The 25,866-nt window shown below is 32.8% G+C and overlaps 2 protein-coding genes across 2 annotated transcripts; one reads left to right on the plus strand and one right to left on the minus strand.

Moving 5' to 3' along the window:
- Positions 1 to 404: 404 nt before the first annotated feature.
- Positions 405 to 6,105, plus strand: LOC131855490 (helix-loop-helix protein 1). Its single transcript, XM_059206772.1, has 3 exons — positions 405 to 480; positions 5,284 to 5,414; positions 5,719 to 6,105. Exons 2-3 carry the CDS (start codon positions 5,293 to 5,295, stop codon positions 6,014 to 6,016), a joined length of 420 nt encoding a protein of 139 aa, XP_059062755.1. The 5' UTR covers positions 405 to 480; positions 5,284 to 5,292; the 3' UTR covers positions 6,017 to 6,105.
- Positions 6,106 to 11,051: 4,946 nt separating this feature from the next.
- On the minus strand, positions 11,052 to 15,068 carry LOC131855029 (NPC intracellular cholesterol transporter 1 homolog 1b-like). Its single transcript, XM_059206242.1, has one exon. The coding sequence runs from the start codon at positions 15,009 to 15,011 to the stop codon at positions 11,190 to 11,192; it is 3,822 nt and encodes a 1,273-aa protein (XP_059062225.1). The 5' UTR covers positions 15,012 to 15,068; the 3' UTR covers positions 11,052 to 11,189.
- Positions 15,069 to 25,866: the final 10,798 nt, after the last annotated feature.

Below are 25,866 nucleotides of genomic sequence, written 5' to 3' on the forward strand. Positions count from 1 at the left end.
TTCAGAGATTACCCGAAACAAACTGACAGACAAAAATTGTAAAAAATGTTGTTTTGGTTTATATATTATATTGGTATTTATATTCATATGCATGTAGTAAGAAACGGTTATTTCAATACTACAAACAGACACCGCAATTTATTTATATGTAGATATAGATACATATATATGTATAGATAATATAACAGCTTAACTATAAAGTAACTTATAATTAAATTCCTTTTTACACAAATTTATTGTACAGATAAATATTATTTTAATAAAATATCCTTTCTATACACGTCCCATATTTGTACCCGCCCACGGGAGGGTGGTCCATCCCTCACAGGAATATAAAACAAGGGATGCTGTGTTACATCTCAGTACACGTTCATATCACTTACAGTGCTGTGGGAAAATGTTCTATGGATTTTAAGACTGTTACAGTGTTTTGTATATGTGCTGAAAAACTGAGAACAATTTTCAAAACGACACATCAACGTAAGTTACTGTCACCTTTTCAGGCGAGTAAGGATTTATTTTTAGGAAATTATTCAAATCAAATATCATTTATTCATATAGGACATTTTAGGCGCTTATAACCGTAATTTTTTTTGTTTTAATATTCTTTCCCTATCTACCATTTCAGTATACCGATTCAGTTGAGAAGAGCTGGCAAGAATCTCAACTGAATTCTTTTTTTTAAGTCAGTTTATTTACAATATATACTTATGTAGATGTCTATGTCTAACATTAAGTGAAAATCTCGTGCATGAACTACTATTGCTCTGCACGTTTGTCATTCAAATAATCGTTTAATGTGTAATAGGCTTTGTTTGTTGTGTATAAATATGATTTAACAGATAATTCTAGTATATCCTTCGGTATCTTATTGTAAATTTTGATACCCATTCCCATAAAAGACCTATTGACATTTTGTGAACCATAATTAAGAGGAACAAGTTTGTCTTTAAATTAATGTTATAAATATTGCTGTTTCTTGGAAATAAGTGAAGATTTTTGTGTACAGATAGAATATTTTCCTCTTTTAAATTTCTTTTTATTGAGTCACGACTCAAAGACTTTCAAATCGCTGGCTGCCTTAGATAAATTAGTAACAATCGCCTATATCAAGGGAGATAGCGGAACACCAACCGATATTGTATTTTATGATATCCCATATTAAATAATTACAAATCAACACTGAAATTTGTATAAGAAGAATTTTAGGAAATTTGTAATCTAATTCTTAACTTAAAAATACTTAAATGTTTAATGTGAAGAGTGTTTTCGAGCTAAGAAAAATAGACAAGAAACTCAGTATAAAAGGAGTAATTTAGGCTACTATTAGAATAGAATAGAATAGAATAGTAATCATTTATTCAAATAAACTTAAGCACTTTTGAATAGTAATATTTTTTTATCTACCGCTATATATTTTAGAAATCTTTATTTTTATTCCACACAGACGAATTCGCGAATATCAGTTAGTTTAAATAGAAAATTGCACCCAGTATTATATACTTAGTAAAATCCACTTAACTTAAATATTTAATTTTTTCCAAGATAAAATAACTTATGTTGTCTTATTTATCGGAAAGATATTATAATATTATGTCTGTTATTTTAGATAATAAGTATTATCATATGTTATCGTAAACAAATATGTAATAATTTTAATATCGATCGCTATACATCGCCGTGAGTAGAAAATTGGCTAAATAATCAACAAATGTACAAGTAGGGAAAGTAAAGAAAATATTACAGACAACACAAAAATATTTAACACACTTGACGGCCTCAGTGATCTAGCAGTTTAGCACACCGCTCTACTTCCGATGGCCGCGGTTTCGATTCTCCGCACCGTACAAACATTTGTATAGACGAAAACATTTATATCAGTTGTCTAGTATCCATTGCAAGCTCTGCTTACCTTGGGACTAGATGATGTGTGAATTGTCCAGGTGAAAAAAAAAACATCACACGATTCGACATACCATCACAGCTATTCCAGATTGATGGGGTAGTCAGAAGAATATTTTTTTATACTTTGACGATATTGAATGATATTTATTTATTTTAATTTTAATTCAGATTACATCCATATTGTGTTAGTAAAAACTTATAAAACTATGTTAGTAACTTATAATATACATATACGTAGATATATTATTTCATATATATGTGTCCACGTCCAGAAGCACTGGGTCCACAATGCAACGTTATCCAGTGCCTCTGGAGCGGACAATCAGGTATATTCGCAACAGTTTTTAGGATGCTGTTTGAGCTCCCCCGAATTCTAGACATCAGTGATGCAGCTCTTTTACGCATTATGGTTTCAAATCCATCTACCCGCGCTGCTGCAAACATCTCTGATGCGCTACAGAAACAAGGGTGCCCCAACAACATATAAAACTGATTAGCGGTTTAGCAGGTTCAATTCCTCTCAAGATGCTGACATTGGTATTCATGAGTATGAGTATGACTGTTTGCCTCGGTTTTGGTGTTATTTGCATATATTTTGGATGATAATGGACTGATGCTAACGGTTTACGCTAGCAGGGCAACAGTGGAAGATGATAAAATGAACATCAGGTCAGTTACCTCTTGTGGTAGTTACCCCAAAATTCACTAGGAACTTATTATGATGGTTTCTAGGAGGACTCGCGTTGAGGTCAACCTGACATGGTAAATTGCTAGCAATGTAGTCATCTTTTTGATTAATTTTTAGTTTAATGAAAACAATTCAGATGAAATTCGGAAATTTATATTGACACACAAAGTTTTTAATTTCAGCCAATTTTGGTATCTTGACTTATTTGTAAATTAAGACAGTAAACCACAAGACACTCTCAAAATATTGTATCTGAAATATATTGTTTGCAATTTAAAAGAGAGTATTTTATCAGAAAGAATTTCCTGAAATATCCTTCGGTACGTACTGATAACGGATTCCGCATAACCAGCCAGAAAATCATCGTAAATATTACAATCTGTATCGTTACCTTTTAAAATGTAATTACATCGTATTTTTTTAGGTATGGTAATGGAATAATCTTACCTAAAAATGGCTGAAGGAGTTAGGTTAACAATGGTTTAAACTTTAGTAAAGTACTATAGGACTGCATATTCAGCGTACCTACGACCAATTATTTTCGTTACCTTTGCAGTTTCCAGCCGCTCATACTCTTCTAGTATATTTCTTCCCATTAATTAATATTTGAATGACCATAGTATTATATTATATAGCCAAGTGGTATATGCACACTTTTTTAGGTGTCTTGACCTCGCTATATTATAAGGGTGACAAGATAAAGATATTTATGGACGAATTTAATAATATGATAAAAAAAATACACTAAATACTTTCGCATTAGACTATATTAGAATCCAGTTGTATTCATAAAATAGCAAAGTAAATATTTACCCTGAAACATATAACCAATAAATATCAAAATGCTTGTGTTAAGTTAATTTGAATAAATTAAAGAATTATGACCAATAATATAAGCTAGAAACAGAAAGCAAGGAAAGAAGAATTGCAGCCACCGGCCAACTATCGAATCGATTCGATACGCTAACCGAACACAATTCGATTACGCGAAGGGTTGCAAGGGGCGATATAAAAAGAATAAATACGGATTTATTATCCCCTAAAGAGCCCGCTTAGTATGAGGTGTGAACGCGTGCTGTATTATTTATAACACTACCCCCATATTTGCGGACATCAAATTTGATTTGGACGGCATGCGGCAGTCAAAACAAGACTTGAGGCAAGGGTTAGTAAAGATGTTTTAGTTGAGGTAAATTTGTTCTACGTGACAACGAAATCAAAACAAGTTTCAATTGTATTTTGTCCTATCGCCTCTACATTTATATGTATAAATTCAAATTCAAATTCAAAATATCGTTATTCATGTAGGTCTATTACAGACTCTTATGATATGTCAAATCTACCGTCAGTTCGGAATGATTTCGAGATGAGAAGAACTGACAAGAAACTCAGCTCGTATTTTTTTTTAATGTTGTACATATTTACAATAATACTATTTCATTTAAATTCAAATTTTGGAGAATAGAGTGACCACCAGCATATGCTATATAAAATCAAATAATCTAATCAGTGTTCGCAACCTGAACAGACCAGTCCCCACAAGCAGCACCCGTTCACGAGTATGACGGATGAGCCAGCCATCATTGCACTCAACCAATATTAGAGGGAGCACATCGACCCGGCCCACCACACCGCCACAAGTTTGGACTTTATAGCGAATATGACTGTTTCAAGTTACTCCACTTTGTCATTTATATTATTTACAGTATAAACTGTACCAATCACAGTAATATATGTCATCAATATGTCATTACTAAATTTAGAATAAGTTTCTTTAGTGTTTATTACATTATCTATGTCAATGGGAAAGTTATATACCTCATAACAAAAGTTAAAATTGTAATTAAGTCCACGCATTGTAGTCATTCAAGTAGTCGTTTAAGTGTATTTTTTACATGTGTCTTAAATTAATCTTAATTATAATCAATATTGATACAGCAAGAATGATAATATTTTAAGGAAGGTGTTACATATGATTGTGGATGATTATAAGGGCAGAGAAAGGCCGAAAAAGAGATGGATGGACTGTGTGAAAGTGTAAGAAAAGGAGTAAATAACGAGATGACTGCGATCCCTGTTCGCAGTCATCTCGAACATTACTGGAAGAGAAAAATATTACGCCGACCACAAAAAAATTGAATAAGCAAGAAGCAGATGATATTACGTTGACGCAGATGACGTTGGCAGAAAAAAAAGTAATTACACAGTTTATCGTCGGCATTAATGATTCCCATAATAAATATTTTTTTTTTAAATATTTCGATCTTTCATCTGAACCAGGAGTTGAACCTGTTTCACCTGAAAAAGGATTCTGATACACTACCCCTATTTTATAAGGAACAAATAAAGATTATTTATTCATATTAGCCATTATTTATATTGTTAACCGGATCTTAACACGAATACTTTTATGGTAAATAAAGATATTTAGAGAGTACGATTTGGTTAACAATTAAGTGTTTTGATTAAAACTGTTTTTGAGTTTTAGCCAGACTTACGAACAGCAATTTATTTATATATAGGTACTTCGATTTTATGAATTTAAATATAATTTTTAAGTAAGATTTCATTGTAAATATCGATTCTTAATTTGGGGCTAGATGGTATGGGATAAGAATTTATTGTTTTCAAATAAATTTATCTTCAACACAATATCTTGTAGCTATTAATGATATATGTTTATTTTTCAGAAATACACTATGAAGAGCTGGCTTGAGGCAGCTGGTAACATGGACGACGGGTCTCTGCAGTGCATGCTAGCCGAGCCCCGAGAAGCTCTACTGCCCATCACCGGGAGAGAGAACCTTGCTCCCAGGAAGAGGTTCGTACAATTCTTAACAATAATAATAACTCTGAACAATTCACACAGTGTCATCTAGTCCCAAAGTCTACTTCTAGATTCGTAGTTATTATTATTATAATTTAATAAATCTGGATATGTATTTAGTTATCATATTTTTTCTTGAATCTAACTATATTCCGCACTGGCGGTATATTATTATTATTATGGTACAGACCATCAAAATAACTGCATTAATGTTGGTCGATTAGTAGAGCAACATTAATACGGTTTTTAGTTATTTTGATTTGAAAACTCATACCTACGTACATTTTCTTTTCTACAGAGAAAGAGCACTCGAAGCCTGTTCTCTTTCCGAAGAAGCTTACCTCTCCAGCGGCGCAGGCTCCCCATGCGCAGGTCTATCTCGCGAAGAAAGAAGAAGGAGACGCAGAGCCACCCTCAAGTACAGAACAGCTCACGCCACAAGAGAGAGAATAAGAGTAGAAGCATTCAATGCAGCTTTTGCAGCGCTAAGAAGACTACTCCCAACTTTACCTCCAGACAAGAAGCTATCGAAAATAGAGATCTTAAGGTTAGCTATATGCTATATAGCATATTTGAATCATGTACTGGATGCGTGAATATCATCTTGGGAAACAATTTTGTTGCCTATATTTATGTTTCTTTTTGGAGGGAGATGAGTTCAATTGTTTTTGACACTTGTCAAAATGCTACTGTAGTCAAGTGACATAAAGAATGGCTGTTTGGGATTAGGATCATTGCCTTTCCCAAAGGGATAAATAGTATTGTGGACTTCATAATTTATTGCTGGCCATTTGAAGTCCACTATAAATAGAAAACAACCACGATGTTGGCAAAATCACCGAACTGGTTTGGTGAATTAAGATGAAGCCATTTAAATTAAAAGAACTTTTTCCATTCCTTGGAAAGAGTGTAGAGAAAGTCCGCACCAGCAAGCAGGACAGGAGGTTCGGAATACGGAACAAGCAGTTTATACAGATTTTATTCAATGGGTTTCTTGGATATAACTTTCATAAACTATATGTAAATAATAATAAGTTATTGTATTTATATAAGCGCTTTACTACAGAATGGCTACAGTATTTAACCAATTATTTTTCGTTATTTGTAATTGCCAATACAAAGTTTGTATGTAAGAGAAAATGTTTGAAAAATGGTGCAGAAAAATAAAATCTTTTGATATATTTTTTGTTATCCGATCAAGCTTTTTATGAGAGAAAATATTTAAAAACGGGTACAGCAAAATATTGGAATGTAGATTTCTATTACATATGTAAACGACAGTTTTGATCTCATTTTCATTAGTGTAGTGGTACCAGTAAAGGAAGGGTGAGGGAAGGACAGAACTAGCGAAGTGATAGGTAGGTACCAAATTGCATATCTAGATGATTAAAAAAAATAGGCTTTGTCCACTAAAAGTCGATGTAAATAGTTTTAGTCATTCTAAATATTGTTTAGCATTAGATTGTATATACGCTTATTCTAAGTTATATAAATAAATTGTTATGGAAGTCAATATAAACACTTTTTAATACTTAACATGTCATATCGGATATATTATCACTAACCTCGATCAACCGCGTTGTAGTTACAAAATAATCCAGTTAACTAAGTACATTAAGTGCAGTTGACCGCATTTTTAATCTATGTTAAATACAAATATAACCTAATAAAAAAAATTAATGTCAAAGTTATTGTTAATTATCGTCTTATAAGTTTGTATACTTACAAATGATAATGACACTTTGTTGTTACGATTAATTTTTAAAGTTTACGATATCTTACTAATATTATAAACGCGAGAGTATGTGAGTGTGGATGGATGTTTGTTGCACTTTCACGCAGAAATTACTGAACGGATTTTGATTGAAATTTTACAGCAATATAGCTTATACATAACGCATAGAATATAAATTAAAAAAAATACATATTATATAAATTGGCCGAATTATAATGATAAATATCAAATAAGGGTGATACAGTTCAACCCTTATTTGACATTTATATATTTATTATTAGTTAACAATGCTATAGATGTCAAATTTTCCGAAACCTAGATACCAGACCAGATAGCAGCAGACAACCCATGAATATAAGATTTGGTCTATATGACGCTGTATGGATTATCGAGCGACAAAAAACTCTGTTTAAAGCAGACTTTATGAAATTTATTAAAGTTCCTAAATTAAAATTAAAAAAAATATATAAATAAAAAATATATTATCTATACCAGAGAATAGAGAGAGAATACCAGCGTCGTGGCACCCCGTCACGACATATTCTGAGCGGATATGCATAAAATTTATATAAGCGATTGGTACTATGAAATTTATATAAACCGATAAAATGCAAATTAAAATTTAAAAATTATTTTCAGTATTGCTATGTACGAAATAAACAATTTTTTTTCTTTCTTTAAATAAATGTTTTTGATAATTATCAACAATATAGATATAAGAAAAATATATACCATTATTTATAAAATGAAATCAAAGTCTTCCTTTTATTTTCTATTATATAATGACTTTAATAATAATTTTATGAACAAGTTAGTCATATTGATAATTTAACTGGACCAGACAATGTAATTATGCGAAACATAAGATTACAACGAGGATATAGTAATATATCTACATAATAAGCAGGCTAGTCAATTGAAATTATCAATAATTATTTATCAATGATTAGTAATAAAGATCTAGAAATAGATCATTATAAATATTGATCGTTTGTTATTAATAATAACTGCATGCTTACTCATTTTTTTTGTGACCGTAGTTATAATATATTATTATATTAATATTTTATCGAATTATTTGTTAGGTTATCGATTTATTCAGTTTGGTGCAACGAGAATAGAACCCCGACGCCGACGAGTTAACACTAGGCTTCCAAGCCACATCCGTACTCTATTCATTGAGTGATGATGCCTTCGTTCAGAGAAATAAAGTAGAAAATAATAGATAAGCTTTTATTCAAATTAAAAAAAAAACTTACATTTAAGCGTTTTTGAATAGTCACAGTTATCCTTCTTCCAATTGACGGCCCCGGTGGTCTAGCGATTTAGCACACCGCCTTACTTCCTAAGGTCGCGGGTTTGATTCCTCGCACGGCACAAACATTTGTATTCATAAGTATGATTGTTTGTATCGGTCTGTGTGTTATCTATGTATGTATGTATTTACGAAAAAAAATCAATGTATTTGTATCAATTTTCTAGTACCCATAATACATGCTTTAACTAGCTTAACTTCGGTTTAGATGGCGCTGTGTGAATTGTCCTGAGATTATTATTATTATTATTCTTTTAATCTACCGCTCATTCAGAAAGAAGAACGAGCAAGAAACTTTCATATTGCTACTGTAAATAATCGTTGTAACTTTACATTTTTAAGTCGATTTGTATGAATACAAATGACCAATATGGGTGTAGACTGTAGATCCAATAACGGTCAGAATTTGATCACTAATAAGGCAGGTCGTAACGGTTCTGGTCAGGTTTCTGTATTGAATATTTGTATTCTCACACATGCTACTGGCAGCGGAATTGAAACAAAATAATATCTTACGTAATTATTATAGTAGGTACTAGTAGGGCTGTACCCGTGACTTCGTCCGCGTGGAATTTATCTTTATTTTTCTAAAATAAAAGTAACCCAAGTTACTCCTTATTACACCACCTACCTGCCAATAAAAGTCTCGTTAAAATCGGTCCAGCCATATCAGAGATTAGCCGGAACAAACAGACAGACAAAAATTGTAGGAAATGTTATTTTGGTGTATGTACCGTATTTATATTAATATGCATGTAGTAAAAAACGGTTATTTCAATATTACAAACAGACACTCCAATTTTATTTATATGTATAGGTTTAGGGTAGGCAACGCGCACGTGACAGCCCTAGTATTTTAGGGTTCCAGCCTACGGACACATACGCTACGGTACCCGTTTACCATCAGATGGGCCGTATACCTACTTCTTTGTCACCTACTTTGTATAAATATATAATATTATGTTATCTGTGCTATAAATAAAAATACAATTATTTATAAACAATTTACTTATATTTACAGTTATTTGTTACAACAAGAATTGTGATAATTTATAACAAATTACAACAAATACAACATTCATAATAAGTCTTATATCTTTATAGGTACTTACATAATTAGAAAGATATGCTAAATCTAGGAACTAACATGAAATGCTTTACTGATATTAATTGAATTATTATTGCATTAAATTCTAACATGAAAATGTCAGGCATTAATTTGCAAATGTATACATACAATAATAATAGGTTTATTTTAATAATTATTTACTCAAATAGTTATAAAATCATATTACATTATTACTCACATTTAATTTTATTGATTATTTCTAAATAAATAAATAAAATTATCATATTGTACATTCATGAAATGATCATCTGTTAAGAACTCTGTAATAAAGTAATAACATTTTTTTATTATAATTTATTTTAATTTACTTTTAAATTTCTTTATTGCATTCTTTTCAATTCGTCAGGTAGTTTATTATATATATTTTTAGACATGTTTATAAAAGATTTTGACATGAGTGTTGTTCTAGATCTCGATGTCTGAGCTTGAATTCTATTTAACATGATTGCAATGATGCTACCATTACTATATATTTTAGTATATGTTGTACTTCTTTATAATATGTATAATAATAATAATTAAATTAACAATCACTACTGTTGAACTGTTTATTTAACTAGCCGTAAGTTAGTAGTTAACCCGTACCGGCTTCACCAGATGCATTGCAAATCTTTGAACTTCTCGGCTTGTTCTAGACCAGTGATTCCCAAAGTGGTCTATATCGCCCCCCAGTACTACGTAACTGTAAGAGGTCTGTCGTAGACCTCTTACAGTTTATCATAGACCGCTGGGGCGGTCAAGTATTTTTGTTATCTTATTGTTTTTATTTTTTTTACAATTATTTTATTTACAATTATCTTATTGTTTTTACTTTTTGTTTTTAACAGTAAACTTTACTACAGTTAGAAATTTACTAAAAACTCAATACCAGGTAAGAATGGGGGGTCTACCCAAAACCGAAAAATATGGCAAGGGGTCTACGACACAAAAAAGTTTGGGAACCTCTGTTCTAGACCATAACACGTATGTATTATACATATAAACGTTCCTCTTGAATCACTCATCTATTGCTGATAACTGAATTAAAATCCGTTACGTAATTTAAAAGATATAAACGAACAGACAGCGACGGCCATTTTTTTTATACTATGTAATAAAGATACCACGATTTCATTTGTCATTTTATTGATAAGTTATTTTTGAATAAATATAACATTAAACAAGTATTCTACTTATTTATCTATCTAGAAAGAATTTTGATTAATTCTATCCCCAAGGGTATCCCCTTGGGGATAGAATTAATCTTTCTTAGCGGATGCCTACGTCATAACATCTACCTGCATGTCAAATTTCAGCCCGATCCGTCCAGTGGTTTGGGCTGTGCGTTTATAATAAAAAATAGGGGATGAAAGTTTCTATTAAACTTTGTCAATTTTAAACCGATCGGGCTGAGACTTAGCATGCATAAATCTACTATGATGTAATCGTCCCCTAAGAAAGGATTTTGATAAATTCCACCCCTAAGGGGATAAATTAACGCAAGCGAAGCCGTGGGCAAAAGCTAGTATAAATTAAAACTGTTGAATCAGAACTATTTTCAGTAATTATATGCAGTCAGATTACAGATAATTAAATAACATTAATGTTGATTCACAAATGTTTAACCTCCACGTCGGGATCCTCACATTCTGTCTGCTTTGCAATCGGTTCTTGTACATTTGGTGTTATTGGTTTCTTTTTATTGCTCTGTGTCAAATTGTTTGCATAACTCAATAGAACAGGAAAGAAGATCATGCCATGGATAAAACCTAAAATGACCAAACTGAAGAACATTCTAAAGAAAAAGACTTCTATTATTTCAGTATAGGAAAACGCTAGGACGATTACAGGAATGTTGGTGAACGTTATGCCAGTAATGATAGTGGAACCGACTTTCTTTATGGCGTCCTCGACTCGGTCACTGCGAGGCGCATTACTTGTTGCAAACGCATGTCCAATATGACTACAAAACTCTACACCTATCGCTATAGCCACTATGAGATTAATAAGCGAAACAGCATTCAATGGAATGTTCCAAATGTACATGACGCCCATCAAGTTCAAGAGAATCAAAACGGTGGTGAATATTACGCATATTGTGGTCAAAAAATTGAAGCCCGAAGCCAATAAATTGAAAACGAAAGCGCCAAGGATACAAAATCCTAAAGACATGAAGGCATCACGCCACATTGTTAGATATTGCTCATAATACACATAAAAGACAGAATATGGAAATACTTCAATGTCTAGACCGGTATGATTTTTTATAGCTTTTGTTATATTTTCACTAATCTCATAACCGTAATATACAGCCGATATGTAGTCCTGAGACGTCACTAAAGTACTATGAAAGGCCATAAAATTACTGTCGAGCACAGTAGCGTGTCCTTCAGAGTCTAAAACATAAATGACATTATTAAAATAACTAGCTAAACCACCTTTATTGCATATTTCAGTGGGAGCATCATTTAAGAAAAATGGTATGTATCTATTGAAAGCTTCATGTCCTGGCCTTAAACCATTAGCCCATTCGTTTCTTTCGATTTGACAATATTGACATTCGGGTGATAAATCTACACTAGAACAGAAGCTACCGTCAGTCGTGTTATATTTACAACATGCACCGTATAAACCTGACCAATCAAAAAAATCGTCTAACCAGGAATTGGAACTTTTAGCCATATAAGTTATATCACTATGTTGAACTGATAAAAATATTTGCGTTGCCAGAGAATCTTCGTGACATAATTGACCACCGCAGATAACGTTCTGATGGTCAACATTACTGTAATTCAACCCGCCTTTGACAATAAAAAAGACTGGTGGCCCTATTTTCATCAAATTGTTGACAGCTTGTAAATATTTGTATACGTAGGAGTCGCGAGGTAATGCTAATTCTTGATCTAAACCGACTTCTAACCCTGGAATCATGAGTACGCTACAAAATACCATAACCATAAACAGAACAGCTACAATAAACTTCACTCGCCAACGGAGAAGGAATTTAGCGTAAGGTTCCATCAACCTTTTGGTAATACTTTCGTAAGGGGCTTCAGAGTGTAGTGGATCATCATCATTTAAGATTTTTTTCTGAATACAACAAACAATATCAATCCTGTTTTGACTTTCGCGTTTGTAATTCATTGACAAAATAGCGATTACAGTAGTTATTTGGAATATAAATAGAAAACCCATTGAAAAAGTGGCAAATATGGCAAACGATCTAACCGCAGGAAAATTTGTTAACGTCCCAATAGCAAAACAGGTTATTTGAGTAATTGCTGTAACAAATATTGAAGGACCAACTTTACCCATCATTTTCATAAATATAAATTTTCTTTTACGATTGAAACTGAAATTCTCATTATAATCGCTATAGGATTTTAAGTTATTTTCTATGTCGTGTAATGTGTTTACCATTAAGAAAACATTATCAATGCCCACAGACAATACGAAAAATGGTATTACATTAATAGCAAGTAATGTCAATGTCACTTGTGCATAACCCATAACACCCATACCGCAGAAAACAGCCGCTACTACTACCAATATACTACCGACAGCTACTGTTACTTTACTATCAATCAACCACGTTTTGCAGTTTCTAACATTACCCAATGCAACTGTAACATAAGCAAACATAAGTACATAACTAATCGCTATGGGCACCGCTTCTGCTACAGACACGCGTTCAATTTCGTCTTCTATAGATCTTTCTGCACCATATGCAAGATCTATAAAATCTGGTTTCCTATTCATTTCATATTCTTGTAATAATTCTATTAATCTCAATTCCCATTCTAAAACTGGTGCAAGATTTTCCTCTAAAAGATGATTGGCTATAGGGAAATTAATTAGAAGTGTATTCGCATCATAAACGTTATCTTCATATCCTCCAAATGTGATTTCAGGTTCTGCACCTCCACCCCATGATGCCAAACAATCGAAAGAGTAGAAATTATTAAGACAATTTTGTATTGAATTTAAGTATGTTTCGTTGTTCAATTGGCCACCAAGATAGGTTACTGCAGACATGGAAACACATTGATCAAGTCTCTGTTCACCACCCCGAACTCGTAAGGGAGCATAACATACCTGTTCCAATGTAACACCACCTGTATCTCTCCCTATATTTAGAATTTCGTTTTCAAGGGACACCAGTTCCTCAATAGCTTCAAACCTAAAAGCTGGTCCATAAATATTGCCATCTACTTCAAATGGCTCTTTGTTTATTGTTAAAAACACTTGAGCAGCTCGATAGAAGGGACCAAATCGAGAGTTAAAGTACTCTAACTCGTGACGACTTCGAGATTCAGGTTCAGACCAAAGTTCCAAAGGTTTTGATGAAATTTTAAGATTCATTACACCAAAAGACATTCCAAATACAATCCAAGTAGTAATCATAATCATCAATAAGTGATGTGTAGAGGCCATCGAGCCTATATGTGAAAACACTGATTCAAATAGTCTAGTCATAATATTAGGTCGTATTACTTTTTCATTTTGTTTAGAGTCTGTCACTTTAATGTCTGAACGGGAGACAGCCATAAATGCAAATATGGCAATTGAAAGTATTAGGAATACTAATCCGACCGAGAAAGCTATACAATCTACAGAAAGTACTGTGCACCTTTCGGGAATAATTGGTTCATTTCCAACGGGGCACTGAGCCATACAATCTATGCAGCTGCAAGGAACGTCATCCAAATAAGACTCGTTACATGGTAATATGGGAGCGTTCATTGAATTATACTCCGTTGTAGTCTTCAAAAAGTTGATTTGAACAGGTGCCAAAGGATTCGTGGCAGTGTCACCGGTGAAACTGAACCAGGCTTGAGCATCACACACGGGTGCGTTACCACACATCATGTTAATGGCAGGTAATCCTGTTTGAGGGACAAGTACACCGGAGCATGCAGTGTAAGCGCCAAGCATAAAGTCCTCGTGAACTCTGTAATTTGCTTCATTTACATATGCCGTATCATTGGTCCCATATTCGATGCGTACTACTTCAACAAAACGGTCTTGGTCTGGAGAGCAGTTCATTTCACAAATTTGCCTGGCGAAATTCCTGACGCAAGATGGACATCGGCCTAGTACTCCATCAGCCATCAGTAGGTTATCAGCCATTTTTTCCAATTGTTTGTGATCGCAGCAAGTCATAACATCCCTGAACTCCTTCTCGTTTCCTTCATCATCGAGTAATATGTGTGGACACCTACGGCGAACTATAGCAAGGGTTTGTTCCATTTCCTCTTCATCTAAACCATCAAACAGAGATGAAGCTTCTTCGTCTACAGGACAAATTTTAGCGAAACCACCGACCTCGTAACATTCACCGCGCATCACACATTTTGCGTTCACTTCACTCCACAAACAGAGGATTAAAAATACACAGATATAACTAAAACTAAACTTCATCTTTTCCGCCATAATGAACTGCACCAGTAAACTATAAATTCATTGTACCTCTCCGACACTGTGGCTGGGTTTGTTAGATCGGTACAGACTAAATATAAAATGAACAAAGCAATTACAAATCTATTGATAAACAATATCATAAAATTAACACCTGCATGATATGCGATTAAGATAACAGTAGTGTAGATTAACGATTGGAATTTCGTCACTGAAAACTGAAACGTGAATAAAATTAAAGGGTGATGACTAAACGCAGGTGCGTTTGCTTCGACGCGACGCTTTTGGCCGCTCCCTCGGGAGATTTCGTCGCAAAACCACTTCCCCTTCTGTTCCGATACAGACATACATTTATTATGAGACAATAATCTGTAGAAGCACGTCTTGTATCAGTTGGTTTTAAAATAAATCATATAAACGACATTTTATTACACACAGTAAGCAAGTACTGCAGTCTGAGAATTTAAAAAAATCACTAAATTGGACAATTCATTATTAATATTAATCATAATCAACCCAATACTAAAAATAATTATTTACAGCTTCTTAATAAACATATTTTATTTTATGAAAACCCTTGTTGTAATGAAATAATAAATAAATAATATTAGCTGAAAATTATAAATCCCTTTTAAACTGAAAAGACTACCTATATAAAAATTCTAATTATTTTTCTTAATTTAATAGTATGTAATATATAAATATAGTAAAAGTAGAATACTGGATTCTGTGTGCGTTAAAATATTGTCTAAATAATATAAATATGTACCTATTTAGTAAATAAGACAGAACTACGTGCCTGCAGACAAACCCCGACAGGAGTTTTGCATGATAGTAAATGTAAGCTTAAAATTGAAAAAAATTATCTTTTTAATCATCTATCGCCGCGGGATCGATTCCTCGCAGGGTGCAAACATTTATATTCGGTTTCTATGTATATTATGTATGTATTTACAAAAAAATGTCTAAGTATTTATATCACTGGTCTGATACCCATAACACAAGCACTGCTTACCGTGAGACTAGATGGCGCTGTGTTGATTGTCAGGGTTATTTACTTATTATTATTATTAGAAAAGCACTAAATGTGGACTGTATATAAAATAAAATTATCATTAATATTATAAGAGCACTAATAATTAAGTAGACTCTATTATAATAAAAAATACCTACTAGTTAAATAGGTTTATAAGTACTACAACCAAGTACGAACAGAGATGCGGCTTCAGATCGTAATTGTTGAAGTAATTTCGTCTTGAATCAGTCGGGGGTGTAATAGAGTTGTAAACGAATTCGTCGGCTTAACAAGATCAACACGTGCTCCTAACCAAAAGCAAGGGTAGGTGCTTGTTTTGTTAAAAAATACCCCGCATGTGTTGAGAAACTGTTTTAGTATAAAGTTTATTTTTCTATTCTCTAATCAGAATAAAAAATTATCAATTTATATAACATATTTTTAAGTTATAAGTTTCATCAAAAAAGACGTTTGATTTCAAACGTCCATACATAAGTAACAAACGTACATACATCTATCCATCCATACTCAAGCATGTTATAAGGAATAACATAGACTACTTTTATTTCATAAAATTTATATCTTATCTTAGTAATATTATAAACGCGAAATTTTGAGTATGGAGGTTTGTTACTCTTTCGCACAATAACTACTGAACGGATTTTGTTGAAACTTTACAGTAATATAGTTTATGCATCAGAATAACATATATAGGCTACATTTATTGTCGAAATTTAAGACGGATGAAACCGCAGGCTGTAGCAGCTAGTATTTAAATAAATCCAAAAATTTAAATTATGAAGAGATGAATTTGAAGTCGCGGTTAAATTAGCTAGTTTCGTAAAGTAACTTTTTATTTGATATGATAATTGTTTTAGATACGTAGAAGATATGTTCATTGACAATAGAAGAAATGTAAACTTCCACTCGGACGAAGTCGTAACGTCTAATATTGAATATGACCTTATCTTGTTAAGGTTATAAATCGTGTGGTCCCACAGTAACCAAATGTATATTAACCGTGATGATATCATTATCATCACAGTATGCAGTTGATGACAGGTCACGTGCCTTCAGATCGATGGCTACGAATTACTGTCCAGGGAAATCAGATGCTTGTAATTGATATCGAACCGTGGGGCGGTGACCCTCCCACAGCGGTGATAATGAGGGGAACCGTTTTTTAATAGCGTGAAGGGATGATCATGGCGGGAACTAATGATGATTAAATTTGTAATCAAGTTTAAAATGATCGGAAAATTCTAAGTCAAGGGTGTATAAAGAAATGGGCCAAGTTTGTTGACCATCGGGGGTCAAGAATAAAATATTGCTAATTTATTTATAAATATTGTAAACTTATTCTTTTCTTTATATGTTAAATAGCTACTCGCCCCGGCTTCGCCTGGGTGTACATGAACATGTATTATATATATAAACCTTCCTCTAGAATCACTCTATCTATTAAAAAAACCGCTTCAAAATCCGTTGCGTAGTTTTAAAGATTTAAATATACATAGGGACGGACAGACAGCGAGAGTGACTTTATTTTATACTATATAATATTATTTGATATATATATATATATATATATATATATATATATATATATATATATATATATATATATATATATACTTAGGTTTGGAAGAGAAAAATATTACGGCGAACACAAATAAATGGGATAAGGAAGAAGCTGATGACTTAGATTTAGAAAATTTTTACCTAATTCGTATAAGTATTATTAACGCCTAATAATAAGATTATTATTATATATATATTATACACACATTTAATGTAATTATAATCATTACTATAATTGTATTTTTTATTTATGTATATTATGACTTTATTAGGAAGTTTTTGTCAATAAACAAACTATAATATAGATACAAATATATACTTGCAGTTCCCAAATTTTGTGTAAATAAAGTTAATAGGTTATGGGAATGAGTATATATTTTGGATTTACCTGTTTAAAAATGTATATAAAATAATTACTTATTAAATAAAGCATATTAGGTATTCCGGTAGTTGATCAGGTAACGGATTTTATATTTTGTAACTGGTAAAAATAAAAAAAAATGTAAAAGTTGAGTTACTTACTCAACTGAAGTAGATAGCTGAATGATGAATATGACATACACAAGAGGCCGAAAGGTCCCATGTTACAATTAATTTTAAGTTTGAGTATTACAACGAATTTTAACCTTTAACGATTATAATTAATTCAGATTACATTATTTACAAAAAAACTTGACGTTCTATAACCGGCTAAAATGTGCTACATGAATAAATGATTTTTTTATTTGAATTTTTTCATTTTTATCTTCCAGTGTTGCCACGCCAGTATGCCGTCTGTTTTGACGGGGTCACCACCACGCATCATGCATCATAAAATAAATTTGCTCATTGTGAACATTTTAGGGACCAGAGGAAATAAATGGACATACAGACTGTCTTGCTCTGCAACTACAAGTCTTTAGAAACTGGTAACCAGTGGCACTCAATGAGGAAGTAGCCATTATTATTGCTAAAAGTTGCATATAGATGGCGTGATTGGTATCGATGGAATTCTTCATAGTTTTGCAAACGTTTTAAAAAACAAAACTGTGTTTTCAAAAATGTTTAATCAATTTTTAAAAAGTTATATATACATGTTAAAATGAAATAATGCGTTTAGAAAAGTAATTTTCATATATTTACTCATTTTGTTATTTTCCAGTACTTAATTACACTTTAATCAGTGCTAATACGGGGCTCAATGTTTTCAAAATGCTTTCATAGATGGCATTGTCGTCATTTGTATCGGCCTAATTAAATGTCTTTTTTATATTTTCCAATAATAAGCACTTAATATATTATTATTGTAAATTAAACATATAAAATTTTTTTAAGTAAATTAAAACTAGCCGAACAAGCATGTAATACTATTTCCAATAATACTTATGTATGAAGTGTTGTCATATTAAAAATAAATACATGTATTAATGATTTTTTTGAATAATCGATAGCAGGATTTTATTACAGCGCATTATTCGATGATGCTTTTAATGAGTCGTTGTGAACAGTAAATTTTCATTATTTTGTATTATAGCAGTGTTCCGTTTCAAAGAACGGAATATAGTAGTACATTATTAGTGTCGTTGGTTATTTACATTTGTACTGAAAAATCGATTACATAATAATTTAAAATATCGAGTATGAATCGTAGCTGTCTTCGAATACTGGCAACTGGTAAGATTAAAATAGTATTTAAAAAAAAAAGAGAGAAATCGACCCTAACTCGAATACCATAAAGTTGATTTTCCTTTCTCATTAATATCATAGCAGTTTGTTTCTAGCTTGCGTATGACTCTGTGGTATGATGTTTAACGTGTATTGTTATTGTACGGTGCATACATTTCAAAAATTATATTTTAATGTAGGTACATACATTTCTTTCATACATTTCAAACATTTCAAAAATGAACTCTTTATGTAGGTACATACATTTCTTTCATACATCTCATACATTTCAAAAATTATATTTTAATGTAGGTACATACATTTCATACATGTCAAAAATTATCTTCTAATGTAGGTACATACATTTCATACATTTCAAAAATGAACTTTTTATGTAGGTACATACATTTCTTTCATACATTTCAAAAATTATCTTTTAATGTAGGTACATAACACCCCATGTCAGACCCCTTGTATTTGGAAGAAACTTAAAAATAATGCCAAAAATATTAGATGAATATATTTTTAATACGAATATTGTTTTATTTTTGTTCATCAACTTTATCCCTCACTAACAATACTAGTAGTAGTACATAACCTGGTTTATACCGCTAAAGATATTGAAAGATATACGAGTAATTCAGAATGTTATCAAGTTCAAAATAAGCACACATTACTTGCTTAGATAACAGAGTAATATTACTCGTAATAAAAACATTTGTAACACCTATATGTATACTACGTATGTATAGTAAGTACTTACGCTGCGGCGCCGTGAGACTCGTCTACATCTACTCATCTACGCGCGGTAACCGCGCCGACCGACCAATAGGAGCGCGCCTCTCGCTCTCGTTTCCAGAAAGTTCGCGACTAACGGACGATATAGTAGTAAGGCAATGAGTGTCCCAGTGACATCATTATAATATTTTCTCGTTAAATTTTATTGTAATATACACAATTTCGCACTAAATAACGTTACACATTTCTAATAATGAAAAACCTAGACCGACCCTGTTCACTTAATCTTACAAGATCTGACTTTAAAAATTACGATATCCTCATATAGCCTTTCATTTCCCCTTTCAATACTTTTTCGCATTAAAAAGTAGCCTTTCTCAGGGTCTACATTATCTGTCTACCAAATTTCAATTAAATCAGTTCAGTAGTTTTGGCGTGAAAGCGAGACAAACAGACAGACTGAGTTACTTTAGCATTTATAATATTTGTAAGAATATCGCTATTAAAAATAGGGGTTGGTGAAAGACGGGTGAAAATTTAGGCGTGTATGTATTTTCAACGTAACATTATAAATAAATAAAAAATTGTCCATAATACAAAAAAATATTTTTTCGGGGTAGGCCACCTCTATGACTTAGGGGTATAAAAAATATATAACAACCCTACCTCAGACCTGGCAAGTATACATATCAAATTTCATCAAAATGTGGGAGAAATATGGCAACTAACACTGTGATACAAAATTTATATATAAGATATAGCGGAATTCTCATTAGGTAAAAGAGGGGTACATCGTAGAATACATGAGGTATATACCAGTAAATTAATTGTAGCTAAAATCAGTCTCATACATATAACGATTGAAATAAAAAATCGTATAGCCCGATTTTGATACGTACGAGTATAAACGTATCAAAATCAGGCTATACGTATAGCGCAGACGCGTTACAACATATCAAAAAAATAGGCATGGAATGTAAAATAAACCATAACATAATAGGTATATACATTGGCACATAAGCCATATCTGCAGAGTGTCGGCTAACGATATTATACCTACACATTTACATTGAATCTTGAATCGTCCCTAATGAGGTACACGATACAGTTACCTACATATCTATTATATACATATCTTTGCAAAACAGATGTCATGTAGACTGAATTGACTGCCATCTATTTTCATGCTTTGTTACTAAGCACCCACTAGTAATCCGAACTGCTTCAGATCTAGCGACATCTAGCGGCTACGGCGGCGAAATAAAATAGCCCGAAGAATAGCCCGAGTTAGGAAGGAACCATTTTCTTGTATGGGATGGGGTATCTGTATGTAACATTATGTTATCTGTGCTGGTAACCATTGAATTAGACACAAGACATCTACTACCACCATCTACCGGAATTTGAGTACTGACTTACTGAGTAAACATACTTCTGTACAACCTAATAAAAAGCATGTTTTAAATTATTTTGGATCGTGAGTAAGTTCATTCATATTTAATTTATTGTAGCACCAATAGATGGCGCTATTTAATTTCTTCATTACTAAGTACTTACTTTTATTAGTTCTGCTATTCCACAACAGATGGCACTGTCTTTCAATTGTTGTCTTCGTATGTATTTTGGTGTTGACTAAAAAATTACCTAACACAGCTAAAATAAATAGGTATTATAGACTGTGTCAGAATAATAACAGCTTGGCACACTGTACTGATACGTAGTTTCAATTCAGTTACAGGCACACTCATACATTAGGCATTTACGTATGCAATTCTCAAACGCCTTGGTTCATTAAATTTATGTTAGCAATATAGATAAGTAGGTAGCTATTATTCGCGTAACAATGTACCTACCTCCGCTATCTTATGGGTGATAATGGAATGGTACACCCGCCTGAGCTAACGATTTACGCACCAGTGGGGGATGATAAGATGAGCATGTGGTTAGATCAGGTAGTCTGTCGCAGTAAATTCACCATGAATTTGTGGTGGTTTCCAGGGGGAACCGTATGGATGGAGCATTGTTAGCAATAGGATTATCAGTCCAAATTAGTAACAATCCCCTACTACTTCCGCTCTCTTCAACAGCGTAATGATGACTAAGACGAAAAGGTTATATTTATCCACTACTTTAACATCAAAATTTATTTTCGTTCGCGTTACTGAAATAGCAAATTACTTTCAAAATAACTACAGTATTTGTAAGCAAGGTAAAAACATGAACCATTCATTGGAATTCACTGACAGAAATTTTTGCCATGCAACCACATTGTGGAAACAGCTTCCATCAATTCCGAACCGATACAATATTGAAACCTTCATAAGAGCTCATTCCTTCTTAAAAGACGGGTAATGCACTTGCAATTCCTCTGGTGTTGCGGGTGTTCATGGGCGGCGCGACGATAATCACTTATCATCAGGTGAGCCGGAAACTCCACTGTCCCCTATGCTATAAAATAATAATTATTATTATAAAATCCTGGTCAATTCACACAACGTCATCTAGACCCGCGGTAAGCAGAGCTTGTGTTATAGGTACTAGACAACTGATATAAATACATAAATATTTGTTTTGTAAATACATATATAATATACACACAAACACCAAAACCGATATAAACAAACTCGTGAACACAAATGTTTGTATTGTGCGAGGAATCGAACCCGCGACCATCGGAAGTAAAGCTAAACCGCTAAACCACCGAGGCCGTCATAAATTCATTAATTGGATATTAATTTGGTACAAAACCTCAAATGGTCGATTCCATAAGAAAATATAAATCTTTTACGATAACATATCAAAGGTACCGAAGCACCTGAAAGACAAATAGCCTTACTGATAAATAATGTAAACATACACACCTAAATAGGTACGTAGTATTGATTCAGTATAAAGTAGAACTGATATCCTATTAATACTTGACCTCGGTGGTCTAGCGGTTTACTTCCGATGGTCGCAGGTTCGATTCTTCGCACGGCACAAACATTTATATTCATGAGTACGATTGACTGTATCGATCTGATGGTTTCTATATGTAATGTATTTACGAAAAAAATATATATCTATTTATTTATTAGTTATATAGTACCCATAACACAACTATAACTATTAACTTGTGACTTTCTAAAAAATAATATGAACTACAAACATAAAACTTTGCATGGATGAACTTGAATAAATTATATACTTACTTTACTAGCTGTACCCGCGGTTTCATCTGCATTAAATGTATTATGCTTAATTATTTATTATTCTGATGTATAAAGTATATAACTGTTAAGTTTCATCACAGTCCATATAGTAGTTTTTGCGTAAAAGAGGAAGAAACATCCATCCATACTCACAAATATTACATAATTTTTTTTTAACAAACATTTGTTTATGGATGTATACTCTTTTTATATACAATATTTTTTTAATATAAATTATACAATAAAACTCCCTCTCATGTTAAAAGAAACTGTTATAGCAATGTACAATAATTGGCTTGTTATTCTTTCATGCAAAAACATGTGGATTCGAATTCAATTTGGTACAGTGTTCACAAATAGATTTTGACCTAGATTTTATGGGATACCTATCACCCTGATTTCAGCCGTTGCTGAGGGTTACTGCTAGTACAGAATAGATACTGCTATAATAGCACTATGTACTGGGGATACTGGGATTGTTAGTAATGTGCCACGTTAGATTGACCTTCATGTGGTTCCCTTGGGAAACCATATTGGTAAGTTCCTGGTAAACTCACGATCACCAAACTGACCTAAACACACACTCATTATCATTTATCTGATTTTCTTTCGATAAATATTAAATATATTGATTCCTAAAAATCACTGTCTTTTCATAATAATTATTATTAAACAAGACATATTCGACGACCTCGGTGGTCTAGCGGTCTAGCACATCGCTTTACGACCGATGGTCGCGGGTTCGATTCCTCGCACGGCACAAACATTTGTATTCATGAGTATGATTGTTTGTATCGGTCTGGGTGTTTTCTATGTATAATATGTATGTATTTACAAAAAAAAAAATCTATGTATTATGTATCAGTTGTCTAGTACCCATAACACAAGCTTTAGGTAGCTTAATTTGGGTCTAGATGGCGCTGTGTTAATTGTCCTGAGATTATTATATTATAGATTACATATGTTTTTTTTAATTGATGATAATGGAATGGTGCACCCGCCTGCGCTGCTGCTGCGCTTTACGCTGCCCGGGCACCAGTGGAGGATGATAGGATAAGCATGAAGTTAGATCAGTTTGTCCATCGTGATTAAATAACGGATGTAGACAATAGTAAGGCAGAAAATCTTTAGCGGTCAGTCGTATATAATACTACATATGTACTAATATTGCTTTCGGGGGGAAAGTGGATTGTAAGTAATGATGATTTTGTTGCTAGCAACGTACCATGTCAGGAAACTTGGTGAATTAGTTACGATGGACCAACTGATCTGACCTCATGCTCATCTTATCATGCTCCACTGGTGCCCCGCCAGCGTATACCGTTAGCGCAGGCGGGTACACCATTCCATTATCATCGATAAAAAATATTGCTTTCGCTTACAAGTTGCCTATTTTGGTAGTAGATAGTAAAACGGATGTCTGGCGATGAACTCCAACAACCTACACGTCAAATTCACGGCCGGCCGCTGGGACCGGGACCGGGATAAACAGATTCCTTGCCAAATGCCAAGCTACGGAGTTACCGCATGCAGGCGTCACACGGTTTGTTTATGTACCGGCATTTATTGCCACTGTTGTGGACGATACGGCGGATTTACTAAAATTATTTCCTCTCATAGTCGAAACACTGATTTTTTTATTTTATATCTATCTATCTATTATAATTAAGTATAATAGATAGATAGATAGATAAATATACATCTAAGACTACATCATAAACATTTTTTTTTTTAATTCTTTTTAAATTTAGGGACTTTTATACCATCTAAGTACATGTCAGTCCCACTGTACCCTAAAACCAATCACTCCATTACCTACCAGTGAACAAATTGCCTTAGCCGCACCGCCCGAAATTAATAACATAATTGAAACGTTTAAGTATAATAGATGGATAGATAAGAATACATCAAGAATAAAATCAAGAATACATCAATAAATAACGTTTTTTTATTGAACAATATATAATGGTGCTCCCGCCTGCGTATATGTAACCGAGGAAATGTAGAAATAGCAATACAGATACAATTTATTCAAATAAACTCAATATAATATACATGTATATCTTTACATAGTATAAAAGAAAGTAGCTGCCGTTGTCTATTAGCGTATATCTTTTAAATTACGCAACGGATTTTAATGCAGTTTTCAGGTATAGATAGAGCGATTCAAGAGGAATGTTTATATCTATAATACATGCGTGTTATAGTATGGAACAAGCTGAGAAATTCAGACTTGTAATGCATCCATCCGAAGCTGAAACAGACCGACTCATTACAAATATTGACGTCAGAAATATCAAATTTTCTCAGCAATTACAAACCATTCGGTGCTGATATTTAGGTATTTTATTTTTCACATCTTTGACATCATATACACTGTTCTCGTTACATGTTTGATTAACTTTTGTAGCAGAGAAAAACTCTCAAAGAATGGTCTTATAAAACATAGATTTACATGGCATTAGAAAACAGGACTGATTTAAGTCTCAAATTTTCTCACATATTTTTTTTAACACTAGCTGTACTCGCGACTTCGTACGCGTGGAATTTAACTTTATTTTTCTAAAATAAAGAATAGTTCTTAAATAAAAGTAGCCTAAATTACTCCTTATTACATCAGCTACCTGCCAATAAAAGTCCCGTCTAAATCGGTCCAGCCATTTCAGAGATTAGATGGAACAAACAGTCAGACAGACAAAAA

Source organism: Achroia grisella, unplaced genomic scaffold, assembly GCF_030625045.1.
Source record: "Achroia grisella isolate CSIRO2021 unplaced genomic scaffold, CSIRO_AGI_Agris_v1 utg1062, whole genome shotgun sequence".
NCBI lineage: Eukaryota > Metazoa > Arthropoda > Insecta > Lepidoptera > Pyralidae > Achroia > Achroia grisella.

Excerpts from the sequence above, each read along its gene's own strand:
- LOC131855490 (XM_059206772.1), top strand. The coding sequence starts at position 5,293 with ATGAAGAGCTGGCTTGAGGCAGCTGGTAACATGGACGACGGGTCTCTG. Across the intron at positions 5,415-5,718 it reads AACCTTGCTCCCAGGAAGAG|AGAAAGAGCACTCGAAGCCT; the intron begins GTTCGTACAATT and ends TCTTTTCTACAG.
- LOC131855029 (XM_059206242.1), bottom strand. The coding sequence starts at position 15,011 with ATGGCGGAAAAGATGAAGTTTAGTTTTAGTTATATCTGTGTATTTTTA.